The 20,451-nt window shown below is 41.7% G+C and overlaps 2 protein-coding genes and 1 long non-coding RNA gene across 3 annotated transcripts in view; all 3 read right to left on the bottom strand.

Annotated features, from left to right (window-relative positions):
* The window catches only part of LOC139434205 (gastrula zinc finger protein XlCGF57.1-like), a 110,010-nt gene that overhangs the window by 50,901 nt on the left and 38,658 nt on the right, over positions 1-20,451 (bottom strand). The window lies entirely within an intron of this gene.
* On the bottom strand, positions 468-14,249 carry LOC139434210 (zinc finger protein 892-like). The gene is made up of 2 exons (XM_071203875.1): positions 13,678-14,249; positions 468-2,053 (listed from the first exon to the last, which is right to left on the bottom strand). The coding sequence occupies exons 1-2, from the start codon at positions 13,919-13,921 to the stop codon at positions 1,158-1,160; spliced, it is 1,140 nt and encodes a 379-aa protein (XP_071059976.1). The 5' UTR covers positions 13,922-14,249; the 3' UTR covers positions 468-1,157.
* Positions 10,400-11,685, bottom strand: LOC139434224 (uncharacterized). The gene is made up of 3 exons (XR_011643613.1): positions 11,469-11,685; positions 11,076-11,224; positions 10,400-10,626 (listed from the first exon to the last, which is right to left on the bottom strand). It is a non-coding gene; the product is annotated as an uncharacterized lncRNA (long non-coding RNA).

Genomic DNA, 20,451 nt, shown 5'->3' with positions numbered 1-20,451 from the left:
TAGGAAGTTCTAATATCTTAAAAGAAGAGCTTGAATATAAAACAAATACAAACTCTTTTGGCTCCTTCCGGTCTTTCTACTGGGCCTTTCTTGGCTTTGTGCTGGCTATCTTCTAGCTCTATTCAGGGTTTTGGATTTTTTTTTCCTTGCTCTATCCCTGAACATTTTCAGAGCCTGAAGGCTCTATACGGACTATCTTCTGGTTCTCCTCTGGATCCATACACTATCTCTTGTCTCTGTCCAGTGAATTACACTTGTGTTACTGGAGCAGGTAAAGCATACAACAGATACGTTCAGCATTATCGGAGCACGGAGTGGAAGCTTGGACAAAACACAGCGGATTTCTAAACAATGAACACCCACAACTTGGAAGAAGTAAAGTTGGATTTTATGCGTTCTAATATTGCAATGCAAACCCATGATGTAAGGACAGGAATTCAGAATAATTGAGTCATTGAATGCTCATTTCAGTAGATTTAATCAAACAAAGCATAAACATATTGGACATGGCCTCAAGACTGTAACCTCTTCACATTCTGTTGAAATAGTCAATTACTAGCCATATCTCACCCATTGCTGTTTTGAATCATTAATGTGTGGATGACAGTTGAACTGGATGAGGTCACATTTATGCCATCTGCTGGAAAGAAGACGTATCGCTCTGTTGGCGTAATTTAGACAACAAAAACAGAGTGAAGCTCTCATTTCATCAACAATCTTTGAGTACAGACACCATCCTGCAGAGAGCAGACAGCCCAACATCACGTCTTTGGTCTAGCATCACTTTACAAAACGTTTGCATTAAGACACTAAGACTAGCTGGTCCATTTTAAAGGTTAGTCCACCTTAAATGAGGAGTGGGTGATCAGCAGGTGAAAGGCAGGACACGGGAACTTGGTCCTGAGGAGATGTAACGATTATTAAACAAGAAAGTTGTCGAGTCAAGGGGTCAAAGAAATGAACATTTGTGATTATGAGTGAATCGGTTGCAGGTGGGTGAAATCAGGCTTAGGGAGTAACGTATTACATGTAACAGCATTAGGTCGTCAGGACACAAAATAGACAAATGTATTCCCTTACAGTTACAGAAGCAGCTGACGACCAACACTTTTGAAACGATTATGCCATTTAAATATTTTGTCACAAACATTGCAGCTCTATTGTTCCTCTCCTGTGTGGACTCTCATGTGTGACTTTAAATTTCCACTCTGTGAAAAAGCTTTCTTACAGACTGTACAGCTGTGTGGTTTCTCTCCTGTGTGGACTCTCATGTGTGACTTTAAATGATCACTCTGTGAAAAAGCTTTCTTACAGACTGTACAGCTAAAGGGTTCCTCTCCTGTGTGGACTCTCATGTGTTTCTTTACATTTCCACTATGTGAAAAAGCTTTCTTACAGACTGTACAGCTGTGTGGTTTCTCTCCTGTGTGGACTCTCATGTGTTCCTTTAAATGTGCAAAAGATTTGGTACAAACTGAGCAGCTGTGTGCTTTCTCTCCTGTGTGGACTCTTATGTGTGCCTTTAAATTTCCATTCTGTGAAAAGGCTTTCTTACAGACTGAGCAGCTGAATGGTTTATTTTCAGCACTATGTCGTGGATCACTGAGAGATTCATGTCTATTTTTCAGTGAGTTTGAGCCTGATACAGGTTCTCTGGTCTCCTTCCAATCAGCACTGTCTTCAGCGTCAGGTTCAGAAGAGTCTTCAGTGTCGTCCTCAGTCTTTGGTTGTAAACTGCTCTCTGGATCTGAGTTCCTGGCTGGTTCTGGTCCTCCACAGTCCTCTCCATCAGCTTCTGTTTCCATGTGTTCAGTTTGTCTTTGTTGAGGCTGAGAGGACTGAGGTTTCTCTTTATCATCTTCACTCTTCACAGGGTCAGGAGTGAAAGTAGACTTGGTGATATCAGCCTCCTCCAGCTCCTCACTGACCCTGAGTTCCTCCTGTTCCTGCTTAATGTGTGGGGGGGGCTCTGGGTCCTCCTGGTCCAGACTGGTGCTCCCCTCCTGCTGGTCAGGGAGAAGCTCTTCTTTAACCACCACCAGCTGCTGGACGTCTGCAGAAAACATGAGACACACAGTCAGAACAAACTGTTAAGTGTTAGCATTTAAAAATCTAATCACCATTACAATGGGAGACATTTTTCAGCCCTAATTAATGCCTTTGTTTTTATATTTTCACATTATCTTTCTTTGTCCCACTTAATGTGTATTTTTGTTGTCTCAGTTCAACTTATGTAGCCCAGCCCCTTTGAAAATGAAAAAGGGTTTTTTCTTCTGGCGTAGCACTAGCTGCAATAAACAAGGAATTGTATTTGGGATCGTTCACAGATACAATACGCCTACAGTATAGAATTAAAATACTCTGTTACAAATTTAAATCCTGCATTCAAACCTTATTTAAGTAAAAGTATGCAAGCATCATCAGAACATTTGACGGCACCTTCTTACGTAACAGTAATGACGGTGCAGTAAAATGTTCCCTGTCAGTGTTTAATGTATGATGTTTCTTGATTATTTCGTATGTTGCATTTTACTGCTGTACATGTTCAAAGTTGCGCTTGTATAAATGATTATAGATGAGGAACCTGCTAAGTATTAAAATATGTGTGTTTTTTATATATAATACCAGTCAAAAGTTTGGACACCTTCTCATTCAATGGTTTGTGTTTATTTTAATTTGTTTCTACTTTGTAGATTAATACTGAAGACATCAACACTATGAAAGAACACATATGGAATTATCTAGTTAACAAAAAAGTGTTAAAAAATCAAGAATATGATTCTTGATTTTTTTTCTCAGTCAGGTTCATGAGGCACCTTGTCAAGAGTCAATCAATCAATCAATCAATCAATCAATCAATCAATCAATCAATCAATCAATCAATGTTTATTTATATAGCCCAATATCACAAATGTTACATTTGTCTCAGTGGTCTTCACAGTGTGTACAGAATATCAGTATGACAATACGACACCCTCTGTCCTTAGACCCTCACATCGTACAAGGAAAAACTTCCAAAGAAAACCCAGTTTAAAGGGAAAAATGGGAGAAACCTCAGGGAGAGCAACAGAGGAGGGATCCCTCTCCCAGGACGGACAGACGTGCAATAGATGCCGTGTGTAAATTGAAAAGATAATACATTTGCAACATAGGTAGTCCAAATGTTTGGAAATGCATGTGTGTATAATAGGAAGATGAATCCACGAGGATATCCATCCAGGACCTATGATCCAGGACCACAGCCACGACTCAAGATCCAGCGCTCCCGATCCAGGACCGCAGGATCATCCATGACTCCGGATCCCGGCGTATATAGACACCAAAAAGAAAGACATTTGGGGAAGCTGGGTTAATCGGAACATGAGAGTACTGTAGTGGAAAATTTTATTATTATCATCATTATTATTATCCTTATTATATCTTTCATATGTTTAAACCAAATGCTTCTTATTTCCTCTTGTTGTGCTTTTACCATTATTATTCTATTATATTCTCTTATGAGTTTCCCAGTCTCTGCAAGGCCACAGCTGTTTCAGCTGAGCGGTATGCTCTCTGGTTCCTCGTTTGTGTTATCAGTGTGCGAAGTCTGACGGTCCGTGTCACGAAATCGACCGAGAGAATACACTCACACACTCCATGGAACATTTCCCCCTCGTGATGAGGGCTCGCCTGGAGAGACGACAACGCAACCGTGAGCAATGTGAATGCTACTGGAGAGCCTGGACAATCATAGAATGGTTCCTCTGCAGACTTGCCATGATAGTTGTGTTAGGACTAGTCCTATATTTTATGTATCCATTTCAGCACACAGCATGTCAGCCAAAATCGAGGTATCTAAGAGGTACATGGGGAAAGCAGGGCGAACCACATTTATTTTATTTTGTTGTCTGTCTGTATGTATCCGGCGCCGACCCGTGTGGCACATTTTACATAGACATCGCGCCCAAAACTCAGACCCGGAAAAGCGTAAGCAACCTTTGACGCCACTGTTGACATCCATAGGTACATCTACATTTAATCTATACATAGGCGACCATAGCAACATTGATGTGGGTCAGACCAGTAGTGGGATCACCGGTAACGTCTGGTGGCACACTCTGAGATCATTCTTGCAGGCCGCAGGACAAAATGGGTCATGTTATGCATGCACCCTTTTCCCCCAGGACTCATCAGTGTCCGTGCCAGTTCGTCCGCGCTCTCTGACCCAGGTTGAACACCTCTGCGCGTTTATGGCTCTGACAAAGCCCATCAAGGATGAAGACAGCGTAACCGGGTGGCGTTATGCTAGGCAGCTTCCCCCACCATGCAGTAATCGGTCTGACTCCTCTTTGCGTGCATCCACGCTTGACACCACATACGCAAAGTACCAACCCGTCAGCCATGTGCACCCCAGTCATTTGAGAGGGATGAAACACAACCTCTGCATCCAGAGAGTTTACCACAAAACGTCTTTTACACCACCTTATTTTCCCCTAGGAACTACTACTGGTTGTACCCGTATCCTACGGAACACGTGCGGTGACGGTGCTTACAAAATCTCGTATTGTCACATATCTGGTGCCCCTGAGAGAATCCTTTCTAACGTAGCATTCCCTGATGTTAAACATATTTCCCTCCAACTGGCCTGGCCCAGTGAGGCTGGGTTTAGCGCGCCACAAGATTACGTTTGGTTGTGCGGCAACAAGCTCTATCAAGTTCTGGCTCCCCTCTGGATAGGGACATTCACTCTAGTGGATTTGAATCCAGCAGTCACTGTACTCACGTCCTTAATGCACACGACACATCATTACCCAGAGTTCCAACACCCCGACCACCACAAGGTAAAAAGAGATATGACGTCCGCTGGAGCTAAATTCATGGGTGGCCTGTTCCCATGGTGGGGTACAGTAAACAATGCCCATAAAATACATACCTTACACGTCCGGCTAGAGAATCTCACTTATGAGACGACGCAAGGCTTCCAGGCATTGACCCCATTCATAATAGCCTCTAGGAACATGCTCATGCAGCACCAATTCGCCCTTTGGTTCGCCTCAAAGGGTGGCCTGTGTCATGTGATCGGTGACTCCTGTTGCACTTACATTCCCGACGCCACCAAGAACATCACTGACACCGTGCTGCATCTTAACAACCTGTTAGCTTTCGTTCAGTATACTACTATTCCATTACAAGACAATCCTTTGCGCCACAGTGAGATAGATCAGCTAGAATCCGAAGAGTCTGATTCCGATTTATCAATATAATCATGTGTGTATCTCCTCTTTTATGCTTACATTATATTGGAGTCTGTCCTCCACAAAAACAGCCAGTTTTCTATGATATATTTGTGATGTGTTTACTTAAACCAGCGATGGAGTGTATTCATTGATGTGTTATATCAGTCTATCCTATCATTTGTTTTTTCTATTGATCAAGTATGATCAAAAGGGGGGAATGTAGTGGAAAATTTTATTATTATCATCATTATTATTATCCTTATTATATCTTTCATATGTTTAAACCAAATGCTTCTTATTTCCTCTTGTTGTGCTTTTACCATTATTATTCTATTATATTCTCTTATGAGTTTCCCAGTCTCTGCAAGGCCACAGCTGTTTCAGCAGACTGGGAGACTCATACACAGTCAGACACATCACGAACTTCCCTGCTCTGAGAACCGTTATGCTATCTACTCAAGGCCACTGGGTGTCTCATAACAATCTCCCCGTGTGAACAGGGGAGTTATAATATTCCCACTCTTTCCTTATATAATCTCTGCTTTTTCATTGTCCTGCGCACTCTCGCGCAGACTATTTTATACTCTGTGCGACTTGTGACATATTTATATTATTGTATCGTGTATTTGAAGCTTCAAATAAATAACCAAAAGACAGCTTTGCTTGATTCACCATTTATTTGTATTGTTCATTTGACTTGTACTCTCCAGCTGTGTTTGGGCCCTAGATTTCCATAACAGTACACAGGTATAGACAGAGAGAAGGAAGAAGTAAGATGTCCCCCGACAAACTAAGCCTATATCAGCAAAACTAGGGGCTGAATCTAATCAGCCCTAACTATAAGCTTTATCAAAAAGGAAGGTCTTAAGCGCACTCTTAAAAACGGATAGGGTGTCTGCCGCCCGAACACAAACTGGAAGCTGATTCCACAAATGTGGAGCTTGATAAGAAAAGGCTCTGGCTCCCATTGTACTTTTAGAGACTCTAGGAACAACCAACAACCCTGCATTCTTGGAACGCAATGCCCTAGTAGGACAGTAGGGTATATTGAGTTCTTTAAGGTAAGATGGCGCCTGCCCATTAAGGGCTTTGTAGGCGAGAAGAAGAATTTTAAATTCTATCCTGTGTTCTATAGGGAGCCAGTGTAAGGCAGCCAGAACAGGAGTAATGTGGTCCCTTTTCCTAACTCTGGTTAGTACACGAGCCGCAGCATTTTGAATCAGCTGAAGCGACTTGACTGACTTCTTGGTAATGAAGAAGTCAATGTGTGCAATGACTTGCCTTCATAATGTGTTTGAGACCATCAGTTGTGTTGTGCAGAGGTAGAGTTAGTACACAGTGGAAAGCCCTATTTGACTGCTGTTGTAATCCATATCATGGCAAGAACGACTCAACCCAGTAAAGAGAAACGACCGTCCGTCCATCATCACTTTAAGAAATGAAAGCCAGTCGATCCGTTCAAGAACTTTGAATGTATCCTCAAGTGCAATCGCAAAAACCATCGAATGCTATGATGAGGCTGGCTCTCATGAGGACCCCCCCGGGAAAGGAAGAGCAAGAGTTACCTCTGCTCAGAGGATCAATACATCAGAGTTACCAGCTTCAGAAACCACAAATTAAAGCACCTCAGATTAGAGCCCACAGAGATGATCACAGAGCTCAAGGAGCAGACAATCTTAAAGGTCCCATGACATGGCCATTTCTACTTATCATAATTCCATTGTTGAGGTCTATTAGAATAGATTTACATTGTTCAATGTTCCAAAATCACATTGGTTTTTGTCATACAGCATCTCTGTATAGTATGTGTATTCACTCTCTGTCCTACACGGCTTGTTGGAGCTCCTGCCCCCCCTATGAGCCCACTGTACTCTGATTGGTCAGCTCGCCCACTCTGTTCTGATGAGTCCACCACCGTTACAGCGGAACATCAGTGATTATGTTTCACGATGGCGTTTGTTAGCAATCATAAAATGACACCAGTAAGGACAAACAGGTGAGAATGCTGCGTGGGGTCTGGATGCCGTTTTGAGGGGACGTTGCGGGGCTCGCTGCTCCGCCCTTTGAGGCTCGGGAGCAGACAGTGTGAGCTGGATTACTGGTGTTGTTCCCTGGTTGCTGCGTGGGGTCTACGAGACAGCACCGCGGCTGAGAAAATACAAGGTTGAGTGAGTGTGTGTGAGTGTGTGTGCGGAGCTCCGCGGATTTGTCCATTTGGACTTCGTTACGTCACTATGCCCCGGAAGAAAAAATGGAAAAAGAAAAATCTCCAACGAGGCGTTCTGGGGCAGCATAGATGTTACGTGCTCCCCTCCAGTCCTCCAGACCTCCTTGCGTATGCCGGATTGCTTGTGTGAGTAAACGGCTGTACTTCAATAAATGATTGTTATCAAGTACTGGTTTTTGCGTGTATTGTTTTATGTTGCAGGTCTCTCCACGATTCACTACCGCAGAGTAGAGGGCGGGTCGTAACAATAGACACATCTTTTCTGTGTTAGAGTTTTACTCTCTACTGGGTGTACTTTGAGGGTTTGTGACTCTGCAGACCGTTTGCAGAAAAAGCTACATAACACACAAGGGGAGGGTAATAACAGGAAAAGCATGACATGGGACCTTTAACATGCACTGTTCAGAGGAGACTGCGTGAATTAGGCCTTCATGGTCCAATTGCTGCAAATATCCACTACTGAGGATGAACAACAAGAAGAAGAGAATAGTTTGGGCCAAGAAACACAAGGATTGGACATTAGGCCAGTGGAAATCTGCACTTTGGTCTGATGGGTCCAAATTAGAGATGTTTGGTTCCAACCTCCGTGTCTTTGTGAGACGCAGAGAAGGTGAGCAGATGGTTTCTGCATGAGTGGTTCCCACCGTGAAGCATGGGGGAGGAGGTGAGATGGTGGGGGGCTTTGCTGGTGTCACTGTTGGTGATTTATTCAGAATTCAAGGCACCCTTAACCAGCATGGCTACCACAGCATTCTGCAGTAGCCAGCAAAATATAAATCATATTCTGGATTGTTTAACACTTCTTTGTTTACTAGATAATTCTAGTTAATGTGTTATTTTATAGTTTTGATGTCTTCAGTATAAATCTACAAAGCAGAACCAATTTAAATGAATAAAAAACTTTGAATGAGAAGATGTGTCCAAACTTTTGACTGCGTCTAATACTAGTGTATATCTCTCTCAAAATATATATTATGTGTATGTATATGTATATATTATGTGTAAGTATATATATATATATATATTAGGGATGCACGATAATTATCGGCCCGATAATTATCGGTCCGATATTAGGAATTATGACGTCATCCCGATAAACCCGATAACAGTATTAATAGTCCCGATAATATACAATATATTTTTTGGGTAAAAAAAAAGAAAAAAATACTGCGGTGTGGGTGGATTGGGATGAGGGGCGCTTGTTTTTCACTCGGCTCCTCCCGTTTTGCCAGTACTGTGGTATTAGTGTTTTAGGAAGAGGGGAGTTCTTCACAAATCCAGCGCTCCCTAATACTTCGAACTTGATCAGTCACCTGAAACATCGCCATCGCTACGATGGTGTGTTAAAAGCGTACGAAGACAATAATACAATACAAAGTGTGTGTGTGTGTGTGCGCAACTCAAGGCATAACAACAACAATGCACGTAAGGTCTCTCTCTCGCTCGCTCGGGCCACACATACACACATCTTCCCGGTCCTCCCGATGGCCAGTCGGTGCCTGCCGGTGAGCGTGGAAGTGTGGTCTGCCACAAGCGGGTGGCAGGAGCGGGGCTGTCAGCATCAGCTTGCAGATGGCATTTTAAACTCGATGCGCTCTGAAACTACGGGGCGGCCAAGGAAAAAAAATACACATGCGTTAAAATAATTAGTGGCGTAATTTTTTTTTATTATCGGTTATCGGTATCGGTCTTGATAAGCAGGAAATTATCGGTATCGGTTTCAAAAAACCAATATCGTGCATCCCTAATATATATATATTGTAGTGCCGAGAGATAGGGAGTCAGAGGCGGTGCAAGGAAGGTGCAAAAGGGAACTTTATTTGAGAGCAGCTAATGGCGCATTTCCACTGCAACGGGGTAGCCCCGTTTAAGTGTCCCTAAGCGTCCTCGCTCAGGCCTCGGGCTGCCTCGCTGGCCGGCCGAGGCCGTGGCGCATTTCCATTACAGTTTAGGACCTGGGGTAGCAACGCAGTGTAGGCGGGGCGATCAGCTTTTTGGTCGGAGCGACGCTGGGTAAAACTGCAGTGGCGTCATCTTCAATGCGACACAACTCACACACAACAATGGAGGATGTGGAAGCGATCGTTTAATTGTTTCTTGGTGTGTGGCTTGTTATCACAGCAAGAAGGAAAGTGATCACAGCAAGCATTGTATTGTATTTATTGTATTGAACATAAATAAATCCTTTTTTTTTCATATACATGTGTTTGTCAAATGTTTTAAACAAATATTATCTGAATTGAATATTTGAAATTCAAGCACCAGTAAGTACTGCCCCATAATAACATTTGAGGAAATATCAGATCATGAAAAGAAAATCTTTCTAATCAATTAAGCAAATATCAAAGCTAACTATAAACATAAATACTAAAGTGTAAAACACGGCAACACTATATTCATAAATGCAAGTGTAAAATAGTGTGGACAATTGTAAACATGGATGGAGGCTAAAGTATCCACAACATAAAATAATATATTAAATATAACCTCAATCTTTCTTCTAGACATGTTAAAAGCTTGCTTGAATGGGTTATAGGTTTATTTTGTTCTCTCATCTTTGAAATATATAAGGAATGTGTTGTTTGAGTCTAGTAGAACGAGGGTATTACAATTGAGCAATTTCTACATGTATTATGTATTTATCATGTATTCTTAATACCATTACAAAATAAACATGTAATAATGTTTTAGAGGAGGACCTCAAGCTAGCAAACTCAATTTCTTGCTTTAAATCTCTAAGTAAGGGGCTTTTTCCTAACTGATGGTGTTTGTTATTGCTTTATAAATTCATGTATGTTTATGATTTTTTTATGTTGGGTGCCATTCATTATCAACAAGAGATAAGACAAGTCAAAGAAGTACTTTATTGATGGCAGTATAAAAATACAAATGTTGTATCAAAAAGGCATGCCATTAAACAATACAAATAAAAAATGTAAAACTGTATTGCAGCCAGCATAAATATACATGGAATTGTAAATATAAAATGAACATTTTAAAGAAAATAAATAAACAAGGAAGTACAAATGTTGCATTTAAAAATTAACTAGATAAAAAATATATAATATGTACAATAACTATTAAGGTTTTTTGAAGTATCAGGGAGGAGACGGGCCACGTCGGCTGCCCAGTCATGGTGCCGTTCCTGCTGGGCCCGATCCTCTCCTCCTCGTTTCCTCTTGCCTGGGTGACAATAAGATAATAATTAGCAATAAGGAAAAAACACAGGACAGGTACAGGTCACACAAGGATATAAGAATAACATGTATAAACAGAACAACAGTAAGGTGAACTAAAGAAAGTTCTGGCCCTAGATGTTTACAATGATTGTGAAAGTGAATTACATTATGTCCAGCCTGTTGATAATGAATATATTTTTGATATACTTTATTAATCCCCGTGGGGAAATTGTTTCTCTGCATTTGACCCATCCTAGTGTTAGGAGCAGTGGGCTGCCATTTTGAACGGCGCCCGGGGAGCAGTGTAGGGAACGGTGCCTACACCGTTTACTTTACTTGTAACAGAGCATTTCCACACAGTGGTATAGCTTATTTTAATTATTGACGATGGATGATCCAAGGTTTAAAAAAACAAAACACAATTCCAGTCGCTTTGCCATTTCTATTTCTTACCTAGAACGTGATGGCACTCGGTGTTGGTGGTTGAGTTGGTGTCGATTCTTCGGCTGGGGTCCGTTCTGGATTCGATGACGATGTGGACGGAACACTGCCATCAACCGTTGTTCGGGAATGTTCCTCCTCACGAGTCCCAATGTAATCATCTAGAACAGCAAAATGACTTGTTAATTCCACAAACTACTGCAGCACAATACTAAATAGCAACAACAACTATAGAAAAGAAAAACTGAACGTAAACAATGGCACATATGGTGTTAGCAAACAATAGCTCTAGCTAAGGCTATCTGCCTTAGCTAGCTATGTAGCTCTTCGGGGCTCCATAAAAGCACGGCTTGTCGAACATTAATGTAAGGATAAAATAGACTTCTTTGTTAGAAGTGAGCGTACCTTGCAGGGACTCCAGTAAAGCCGTTGCCGTTTTCCCTACATCGCAGGAAAGTCCTCGAAAATCCGCATTCGGACATCTGTGCAGAGACATCCTGGAACACTTTCATATTTCGCGTTGTTCCGTCGAGCTCCCGCTGGATTTTATCATCCCCAATGAGATGTAGGAACGTCGTCACCTCCTCGGTCGACCACGGTGTGCTTTTCTTCGACGTTGCCATTTTTGTAGCTCCTCCGTTTACAAAATGCTGCAAGCTTGCTTCTTGATATATATATATATATATATATATATATATGTGACGCGAGGGATGATCTCGCGCGCGATCTTGTGACGATTCTCTCTGACCAATCAGCAGTCGAGTGTTGACGTCACAGCCCTGGCCTGGCCTGATAGAACCACGATTTTATGGGGCTGGAAAAAGAGGGAAAAAGTACCCGCTAGCCGGTACTAGGCTATATGGAAATGCCACCAAAAACTGGCCTGGCCGCTTGAGGACGGTTCAGGACGCTTAAACGGGGCTACCCGCTGCAGTGGAAATGCGCCATAAGATCATGTTGTCCTGTTGCAGTCCGGGAAGAAGAGAGTGAAGTCAGGAGGGCACACAATATATATAGTAAACCCATAACATGTCCGTGTGGGAACAAAAGCCCCAACTGTAGTTCCATGTATGAATTATGTCCCAGTGTATTAATAGGTGGTCACCACACAAGCCCCCCCAGAATTCAAACATGGCAAAAAAATCCTTGCGTCCGAGGAGGAAGCACCACAGGGGCCGAGGAGGGTGGGGTCGCAGGTGAGGGCCGGGCCATGGAACGGGCCGACGAAAGGGGGCCGCAGGAGAGGTAGGGGCCCTAACGAGGGCGAGGGCACCCCCATCTGGGACGGCCGGAACGTCACCTGCCTGCGCTCATCTCTGAAACCAGACCGTGTAAACAGGCTGGTGTTTCTTGCAAAAAATCTTTAAGAGATGACATGAGCAGCCCTACCAGCATTTGCCATGGTGGCCAACATTTTTTTATTTGGTCTTGAATTGTAGTTCAACATTTATTTCCTGCTACAACCATGACAGTTGGCCAGCCTTCATCGTTTAACTGAGTGGAATATGTTTTACCAAAATGTTGGCTATATGTTAAGGAGTTTTCAGTAGGTTGTGACAGTGCACTGAAACATATTTGATTTAATTTATTTTGGTCTAATTTATTTGTATTTATCATATTAATAATATATGTTTAGTATGGTTTTGGAAGTGCGCTCCAACATATTTGTTGATCTTGTTTATTGGTAAAATATTATTTGTTTTAAAGTTCAATAAATGGTCAATGAATAATCATCAAAATAATCGTGATATCAATTATTGACCCAAATAATCGTGATTATGATTTTTGCCATAATCGCACAGCCCTAGTCATGTTGTCCGGTTGCAGTCCGGGAAGAAGAGAGTGAAGTCAGGAGGGCACACAACATATATAGTAAACACATAACATGTCCGTGTGGGAACAATAGCCCCAACTGTATGAATTATGTCCCAGCGTATTAATAGGTGGTCACCACAATATACAGAATATATTATAAATACATGTTGGCAATAACTGATTGATGAGATTTTACATTAATATATTTTAACGTTTTAATTACTTAATGACCTTTGTACTAGTTCCCCTATTATTTATCAAGTAACATTTTAGATGTGTTTAATTTATTATTGAACATATTTATCGATTTATTTATTTATGAATTATTCTCGCGCCATTTGAATTAATCCAAAGTATTTGTTTTTATTTGCTTTTACGCATTTAAAAAGAACAGGTGAATAAAGAAGCACATTAAAACTAAAGTATCAATGTATGTCACATTTAACCAACTAGTGCCCACATGTATGGGTAATATTTAAATCAGTACATTAAATGGCATATTATTCAATCCATGTATGTTTATAAATATATTTATTTTGGTAGGTTTGCTCTTCCGTAATACATTTCAATTATTATAATAAAGTACATGTGTCTAATAATACTTACATACTTTTACTTAAATAAGATAAACTTAAAGATATGAAATGCTTTAACTTGTAATGGAGGATTTTCACAGTGTGGTGTTTTCACTTTTACTTACCTGCAGCAAGCGCTGATAAAGGGTCTAAAGTGTTATTAATGTGATAATAAAGTGTTACTGAAGAGTTTAAAGTGTTAATTAAGGGTAAAGGGAACAGACCTGCTCTGTGTATCCGAAGCTGAGGCTGTAAAACAGCGTCCAGAAGTTTCTGGAGTCTCTTGTTCTCCTCTTTGGAAAGAGACAGCTCCTCCTCGAGCTCTGCTATCGTTTTTTCCAACAGAGCAAATATCTCTTCAGCAGTGAGTCGCTGCTTCTTCAACGACAGCAGCATTTGGACTTTACTCATGTTTACTAGATCACCTTTTCCTGCAGACTCCGTTAAACACACCGTTTCTCTCTCCATCAAACTCTCAATCTGACTAGCGTTGCTAACGTGTTTCCAGCTAGCATGCTAAGCTAGCTCCTATAGTCCGAGGTAAACGCTCCAGAAAAAAGAGCACAGAGTCCATTCAGAGGTTTATCCAAACACAGAGATGATGGATCAGTAGAGCAGCAGCTCACACACACTTTCTCAGGAACACAGAGAGAGAACCGTAGCGACGAGACGCCACCTCGATCCAGGTTAGAAAGAGCTGGGAACTTCACTTCCGGTGCGGTTTGAGGACGTCAAAATAAAAGCGGGAAGGATTTCTTCTTTTTGGTTTTAAGAACGATTGGCATCCGGACGTTGCCTTAACACCTACTACTGGACAGTGTTGGGTGTAAAGCGTTACAAAAGTAACGGAGTTACAGTAATATATTACTTTTGGCTTTAACGAAGTAATTTAACGCATTACTAATGAAATGTGGGTAATATATTACCCGTTACAATGCTCAGTAACGCAGTTACAACACATTTTAAGAATGTACTAACATAGCGAGACATTCCGACACCAGACAAATTGTGCGGGTAGATTAGTATACCTGGTGTTTACCCTTCAGGCTTCGCGACGGAATCTTCGGGGCAGTTGCATGTTATGCACCCTCTATTCAAAAAGAGAACGGAGCGAAATATACTAACAACAAATTGTGTCAGGTGAGCGTGACCTGCTCCGCTGCGCGTGCATCATTTCCAAATGATCCACAGCAGTGATACACATCTGTGGATAATCATGTATACGAACATGGTTAAAGCAACCATCACTAAACGCCAGCAACACTGCATCTACTGCAGACAGTAGCAACAGGTCAGATGGGGACATCACGTTACCCTCCGTTGTGGACACTAGCTTACTCCCGCCTGACTCGCCGCCCTCAACCACGGAGCAGGTAGCCTACGCCGCCCCTCTGCGGCCTGCAGGTGCCAGGATACCACGGCAAAACAGAGCCTGCCCAGGTATATCTAAACAAGTACCCACCTGTACAGTGGGGTTAGGCGGTTATTTTGCAGCTCGTGGTATACAAATAGACAAGGGCTAGACTAAATGTGGAAATAGTGCCATATTCTGCCATGCCTGTAGAAATGTTGGGTCAAAAATAATGCATACAATAGTGCAGATGCCTTCACCACGAATGGCTACAAAACTATCTCATATCCCAAGCTTATCAACAAGCTAATATTGCAGCTGAAATGTTCTCCAGGTCACAAAGTCAACCTCACATGATGATACCAGTTTTCAAGCACAGTAAATATTCTCTTCCCAGAGCATATGATGGGACCAAGGTGATATTTAGTACATGGTTTTAATAATACTTTTGCTTTTCAATGTTTGCCATTTCAAACCATGAGCTGGTTCAAATCATATTTGCCTCTATTTACAATATGTTCTCCTTTGTTTTATCAGTAGCTTTGAAGCTGTTGTGCTTTTCTTTGCCATAGTCCACTTTGGACTGTATGAGATATTTCAGGATTGCACTTTTAACTCACTTGAAATGTTCTCACTTGCTTGGTTTCAAAACATAACAAATGCCATAATATGTTCATTGGGACCATCAATACTATTTTTCATTGCTGTTGCCGGCCACTATTGCTCATGTAAACCTATTACTGCTGCCCCCCTGTAACCTCAGAGGCACCCTGAGTCATGTTGTTCTGGAGCCGGGCCTGTACACGCCATATACTAAACACACTACAGAGCCTATTCCGTGTCCTGTTAGTGTTTACTTCCTCTCTGCCTTCTTCTGGTGATTTATCTGACGTCCAGCGCTCCGTCTTTTAACCTCTTTTCCTTTATCTTTCTGGATCCTCCTTAGCAACCTTCATTATAGTCCTTGACAGTGGTCTGTACTGCTGTATTAACAACGTGTCACATGTTAAGAATTTACAATCAGAATCGAGTATTCAACTAACCCGTGTAATACAAGTTGTTAGTAGCCTTAATGGCCCACACAGTTGTTATGCAATACCACATCGCCTTTCACTGGATGTATAATGGGCTGCACTAAACTACATTTTAGCATTTAAAATACCTAGCCATTCTTTTGCGGTTATTTTGGTGAAAGTAACTAACAAGTAACTAAAGTAGTGTAACTCATTACATTTCAGAGACAGTAATGTTGTAATGTAACTTATTACTTTCAAAAGAGAGTAATAAGTAATATGTAATATATTACATTTTGGAACTTTCCCAACACTGCTACTGGATCAATAATAAAACCACTCTTTCAAAACAAAACTATTATAACTAACAGAAAATACTCATAAAGGAAAAAGGGGAAATAAATAAATATCATTAAGCTAAACAGGTCGCAGTGCACAAATCAAATATCTGTATAGTGTTAGAAATTAAAATCAATGTGGATATGGCGTAATTGGAATTAAATACACTATTGTAGTGCCGAGAGAAAGGGAGTCGGAGGCGGTGCAATGAAGGTGCAAAAGGGTACTTTACTTCGGAGCAGAAAAGGACATGTTGTTGGGTCGTGAAGATTATATCACCTGATATATAACAAGTGTGTTACATTTGAATGGCAGAAAGTCTTGTTGCAATTTCCAGATATTAAAAGAGGCCCCTTGAGTTTCTCTGTTAATTATCAATAGTCTGTGCAACATAACAGGGGAAGCCAAAGGGGGATATCTCTCAGATTTAATGCAGTTACATTCTTGTTGGTTAATGAGGCATGACAGGCAGACCCATAAAGAGGCCTTGAGAATTGAGTCACACAGTTAAGAGAGACAATAGTCCTTCTGAATTATCAATACATGTATTCAGTCCAGTAAAGCAGACTCCGAGGTGAAGGGAAGTTCACAGAAGCCCTTAGGCTACAAGAACAATTAACTTCAGAGTTAGGAAAAGGGACCACATTACTCCTGTTCTGGCTGCCTTACACTGGCTCCCTATAGAACACAGGATAGAATTTAAAATTCTTCTTCTCGCCTACAAAGCCCTTAATGGGCAGGCGCCATCTTACCTTAAAGAACTCATTATACCCTACTGTCCTACTAGGGCATTGCGTTCCAAGAATGCAGGGTTGTTGGTTGTTCCTAGAATCTTTAAAAGTACAATGGGAGCCAGAGCCTTTTCTTATCAAGCTCCACATTTGTGGAATCAGCTTCCAGTTTGTGTTCGGGCGGCAGACACCCTATCCGTTTTTAAGAGTGCGCTTAAGACCTTCCTTTTTGATAAAGCTTATAGTTAGGGCTGATTAGATTCAGCCCCTAGTTTTGCTGATATAGGCTTAGTTTGTCGGGGGACATCTTACTTCTTCCTTCTCTCTGTCTATACCCGTGTACACTCATGTTCCAATTAACCCAGCTTCCCCAAATGTCTTTCTTTTTGGTGTCTATATACGCTGGGAACCGGAGTCATGGATGATCCTGCGGTCCTGTGTCCTGGATCGCGAGCGCTGGATCTTGAGTCGTGGCTGTGGTCCTGGATCATAGGTCCTGGATGGATATCCTCGTGGATTCATCTTCCTATTATACACACATGCATTTCCAAACATTTGGACTACCTATGTTGCAAATGTATTATCTTTTCAATTTACACACGGCATCTATTGCACGTCTGTCCGTCCTGGGAGAGGGATCCCTCCTCTGTTGCTCTCCCTGAGGTTTCTCCCATTTTTCCCTTTAAACTGGGTTTTCTTTGGAAGTTTTTCCTTGTACGATGTGAGGGTCTAAGGACAGAGGGTGTCGTATTGTCATACTCATATTCTGTACACACTGTGAAGACCACTGAGACAAATGTAACATTTGTGATATTGGGCTATATAAATAAACATTGATTGATTGATTGATTGTTAATGATAAAGAGGTGTGTGTGTGCGTTAAAGATGTTTGGGGAAGAAGTGTGTCTATTGGAGCAGCTAGATGATATTACTGCTCAAAACGATACCTGTACTTGTGTTTTATTGATTTCCCTGTTTTATTCTTTCATGTGTGAGTACTAAATGGCCACAACATTGTGAAGTAGTTTGCTTCAATGTGCTTAAATTACTCTGTGTGAAATAAGGAGCAGGTTTGCATGACAGGAGACTAGAAATGATGGGGAAGGGGATCAGAGAGGGAAGTCGGAAGAATGTGTGTGTGTGAAAGCTGCAGGAATACGAGACAGCGAACACCAGATGTGTTTGTTTTGCTTCAAACTAAGAGACTGTTTCCGGATCATCTCGGCTGGCGTGCGCTGATACGCTACGAAAGCCCATTGTTTGTATATGGGCCAATAGATGACCTGTATGGGAGTAGCATCCACACAGCTCCTCCCGTTGTTCTTACAATATCTGTTGAGTCCTTGTGTCCTGTCTCTTTTCCTCCTGCCGTCAAGATGATGATGTTCTCCCGGCATTTGGACCGGAGCAGGGGTGGGCCTATCCCTTTGAAAAGTGTATTGTATTCTTACCTTTTATCATTAAAGCAGATTATTGTTTAACCCTGTATCCTGGTTGTTTTGAGTTTTCCTTATTTTAAAACAAACTCATATAGGATCGGCGCGGAGCAGAGATTCTGCTCCACAACAGTCGCAGCCCGGGAAGACAAGAGGACGAGAAGCAAGGAGGGCACACAATATATACAGTAAGCAACACATATGTCCGTGCGGAAACAATACCCTTAACTGTAGTTCCATGAGTGAATTATGTCATGTTATACAGTGGTCACCACACTATTTAATTTAAATCAGTTTTATTCTGAAAAAAACCGGAAGTTCACAATAACTATTAATACATGCATGTGCATGAATACGTAAAGAAGTATATTTGATTGTTTAAAGACTTATTATGTATTTATTTATTACCTAAAACTATGTTTTTTTGTTTGTTGCTTCAGGGAAACACTGTGCCACTTGACCACTTTTTTCCAGGCAATATCATGCAAGTGTGCTCAGCTGTAAAATGATAAACCTAATCAATGTTTTTACCATCTACATGTACTGATATTTACAGGAAATGTTATGGGCAGAAGGGACACGATCAGGCTGTTAGGGCTATTCCGTCTGACAGTGAGGACAGTGAAGGTCAAGATAGGGTTAGGCACACAGACACACAGACACACACACACACACACACACACACACACACACACACACACACACACACACACACACACACACACACACACACACACACACACACACACACACACACACACACACACACACACACACACACACACACACACATACACACACACACACACACACACGCACGCACGCACGCACGCACGCACACACACACACACACACACACACACACACACACAAACACACAGACAAACACATACATGTTATAATTGATATAATAACAGGGACCCCTAAGTTCCTAAAACCAACCCAGTCTCATGGCATTTCGTGTTCACCAACACGATTTCCCCCTTTTTTTCGTGTTGCACAGCACGATTTAAAAAGCAATGTATTTCTACTGGTAATGTGTTTCGTGCCTGCAGCACGTCTTTTTCTCCGGTCGGGTCGTGGAAGACCGGAAGCTGTGTGGTTCATGAAAACATGTTCTTACTCAATATCAAGCCACAATTATTGCTTTTATTTTAAATCGTATCATTTCGGACTTTTGTTGCCGTCTGTGAGGAAAATAAATGGGGCTCAGAGCCTCAGGATACTGACATCTGTATTTTTAAATCTTTTTTTCTTCTAATTTGTTATTCTTTTCTGAATAACACACGGTTATGTACTCACCAATAACACACAATTATCCTTGCTTTTATTTATTGGTTTGATTTCATAATCTCGTCTTTTTTGGCGTCCGTCAGGAACTGAATTTCAAAATAAAAATAACCGGAAACAGACGTAGGCATTTCGAGCGATTACCCAAGATCCTCAGCTATGGTTTAAGCTCGCATGCTGGGAATTGGTGTTTATATTATATAAAATCCGGAAAACATTTAAAAAGAATAAAATAATAGAATAACTAAAATATATTACTGATTTTCATTGAATATAAAAATGTAAATACTGAGTCTGAAATAGTATAGCAATATGCTGTAAAATTATGTGAAAACATGAATAAAACTACACATCTTCAGATGTTGTACATACATAAGTGTCCTACACTAATAATACAAAGTTATTATGGCTGTGTGTACATTACATTGCATTAGCTGCCCCTTTATCCAAAGCGACTTACAATAAGTACATTCGACCAGGAAGAATCCATAGCATCCATCTGCTCTACCCAACGCACTGTCGCACACCTGACGCATCATCAGAACGCAACTCCTACTGCTCCTTTCTCCCCCGCTCACCTACACTCCCAGCTGCATGTAATTCCTGGAGCGGATCCCACTCCCCTCCGCCTCCCAACATATATACCAAGCCATTTCTCCCCACCATCAAGCCCCCCTCCTCTGCTCCACTGCCCCCCCTCTCGTGCCCACCCCCGCGCTGCTAACCTGGCCAACCTCATACCTCTCCAGTCTGCCACCACCCCTCCACCCCTCCAACCCCCCACTTGACCAATTTTGCCCTCCTCAATATCCGGTCACTTAACAATAAAGCCCACATC

Source organism: Pseudochaenichthys georgianus, chromosome 1 (genome assembly GCF_902827115.2).
Source record: "Pseudochaenichthys georgianus chromosome 1, fPseGeo1.2, whole genome shotgun sequence".
In the NCBI taxonomy this organism is placed as follows: Eukaryota; Metazoa; Chordata; class Actinopteri; order Perciformes; family Channichthyidae; genus Pseudochaenichthys; species Pseudochaenichthys georgianus.
Note: the sequence above shows the minus strand (reverse complement) of the source record. Positions and strands in the feature narration are given on the sequence as shown.

What these genes read in the sequence shown, in the direction of transcription:
- LOC139434210 (XM_071203875.1), bottom strand. Translation starts at nt 13,921, where the DNA reads ATGGAGAGAGAAACGGTGTGTTTAACGGAGTCTGCAGGAAAAGGTGAT. An exon ending in GCTTCGGATACACAGAGCAG is followed by an intron (nt 2,054 to 13,677) that starts GTCTGTTCCCTT and finishes TGTTTTCTGCAG; the next exon opens with ACGTCCAGCAGCTGGTGGTG.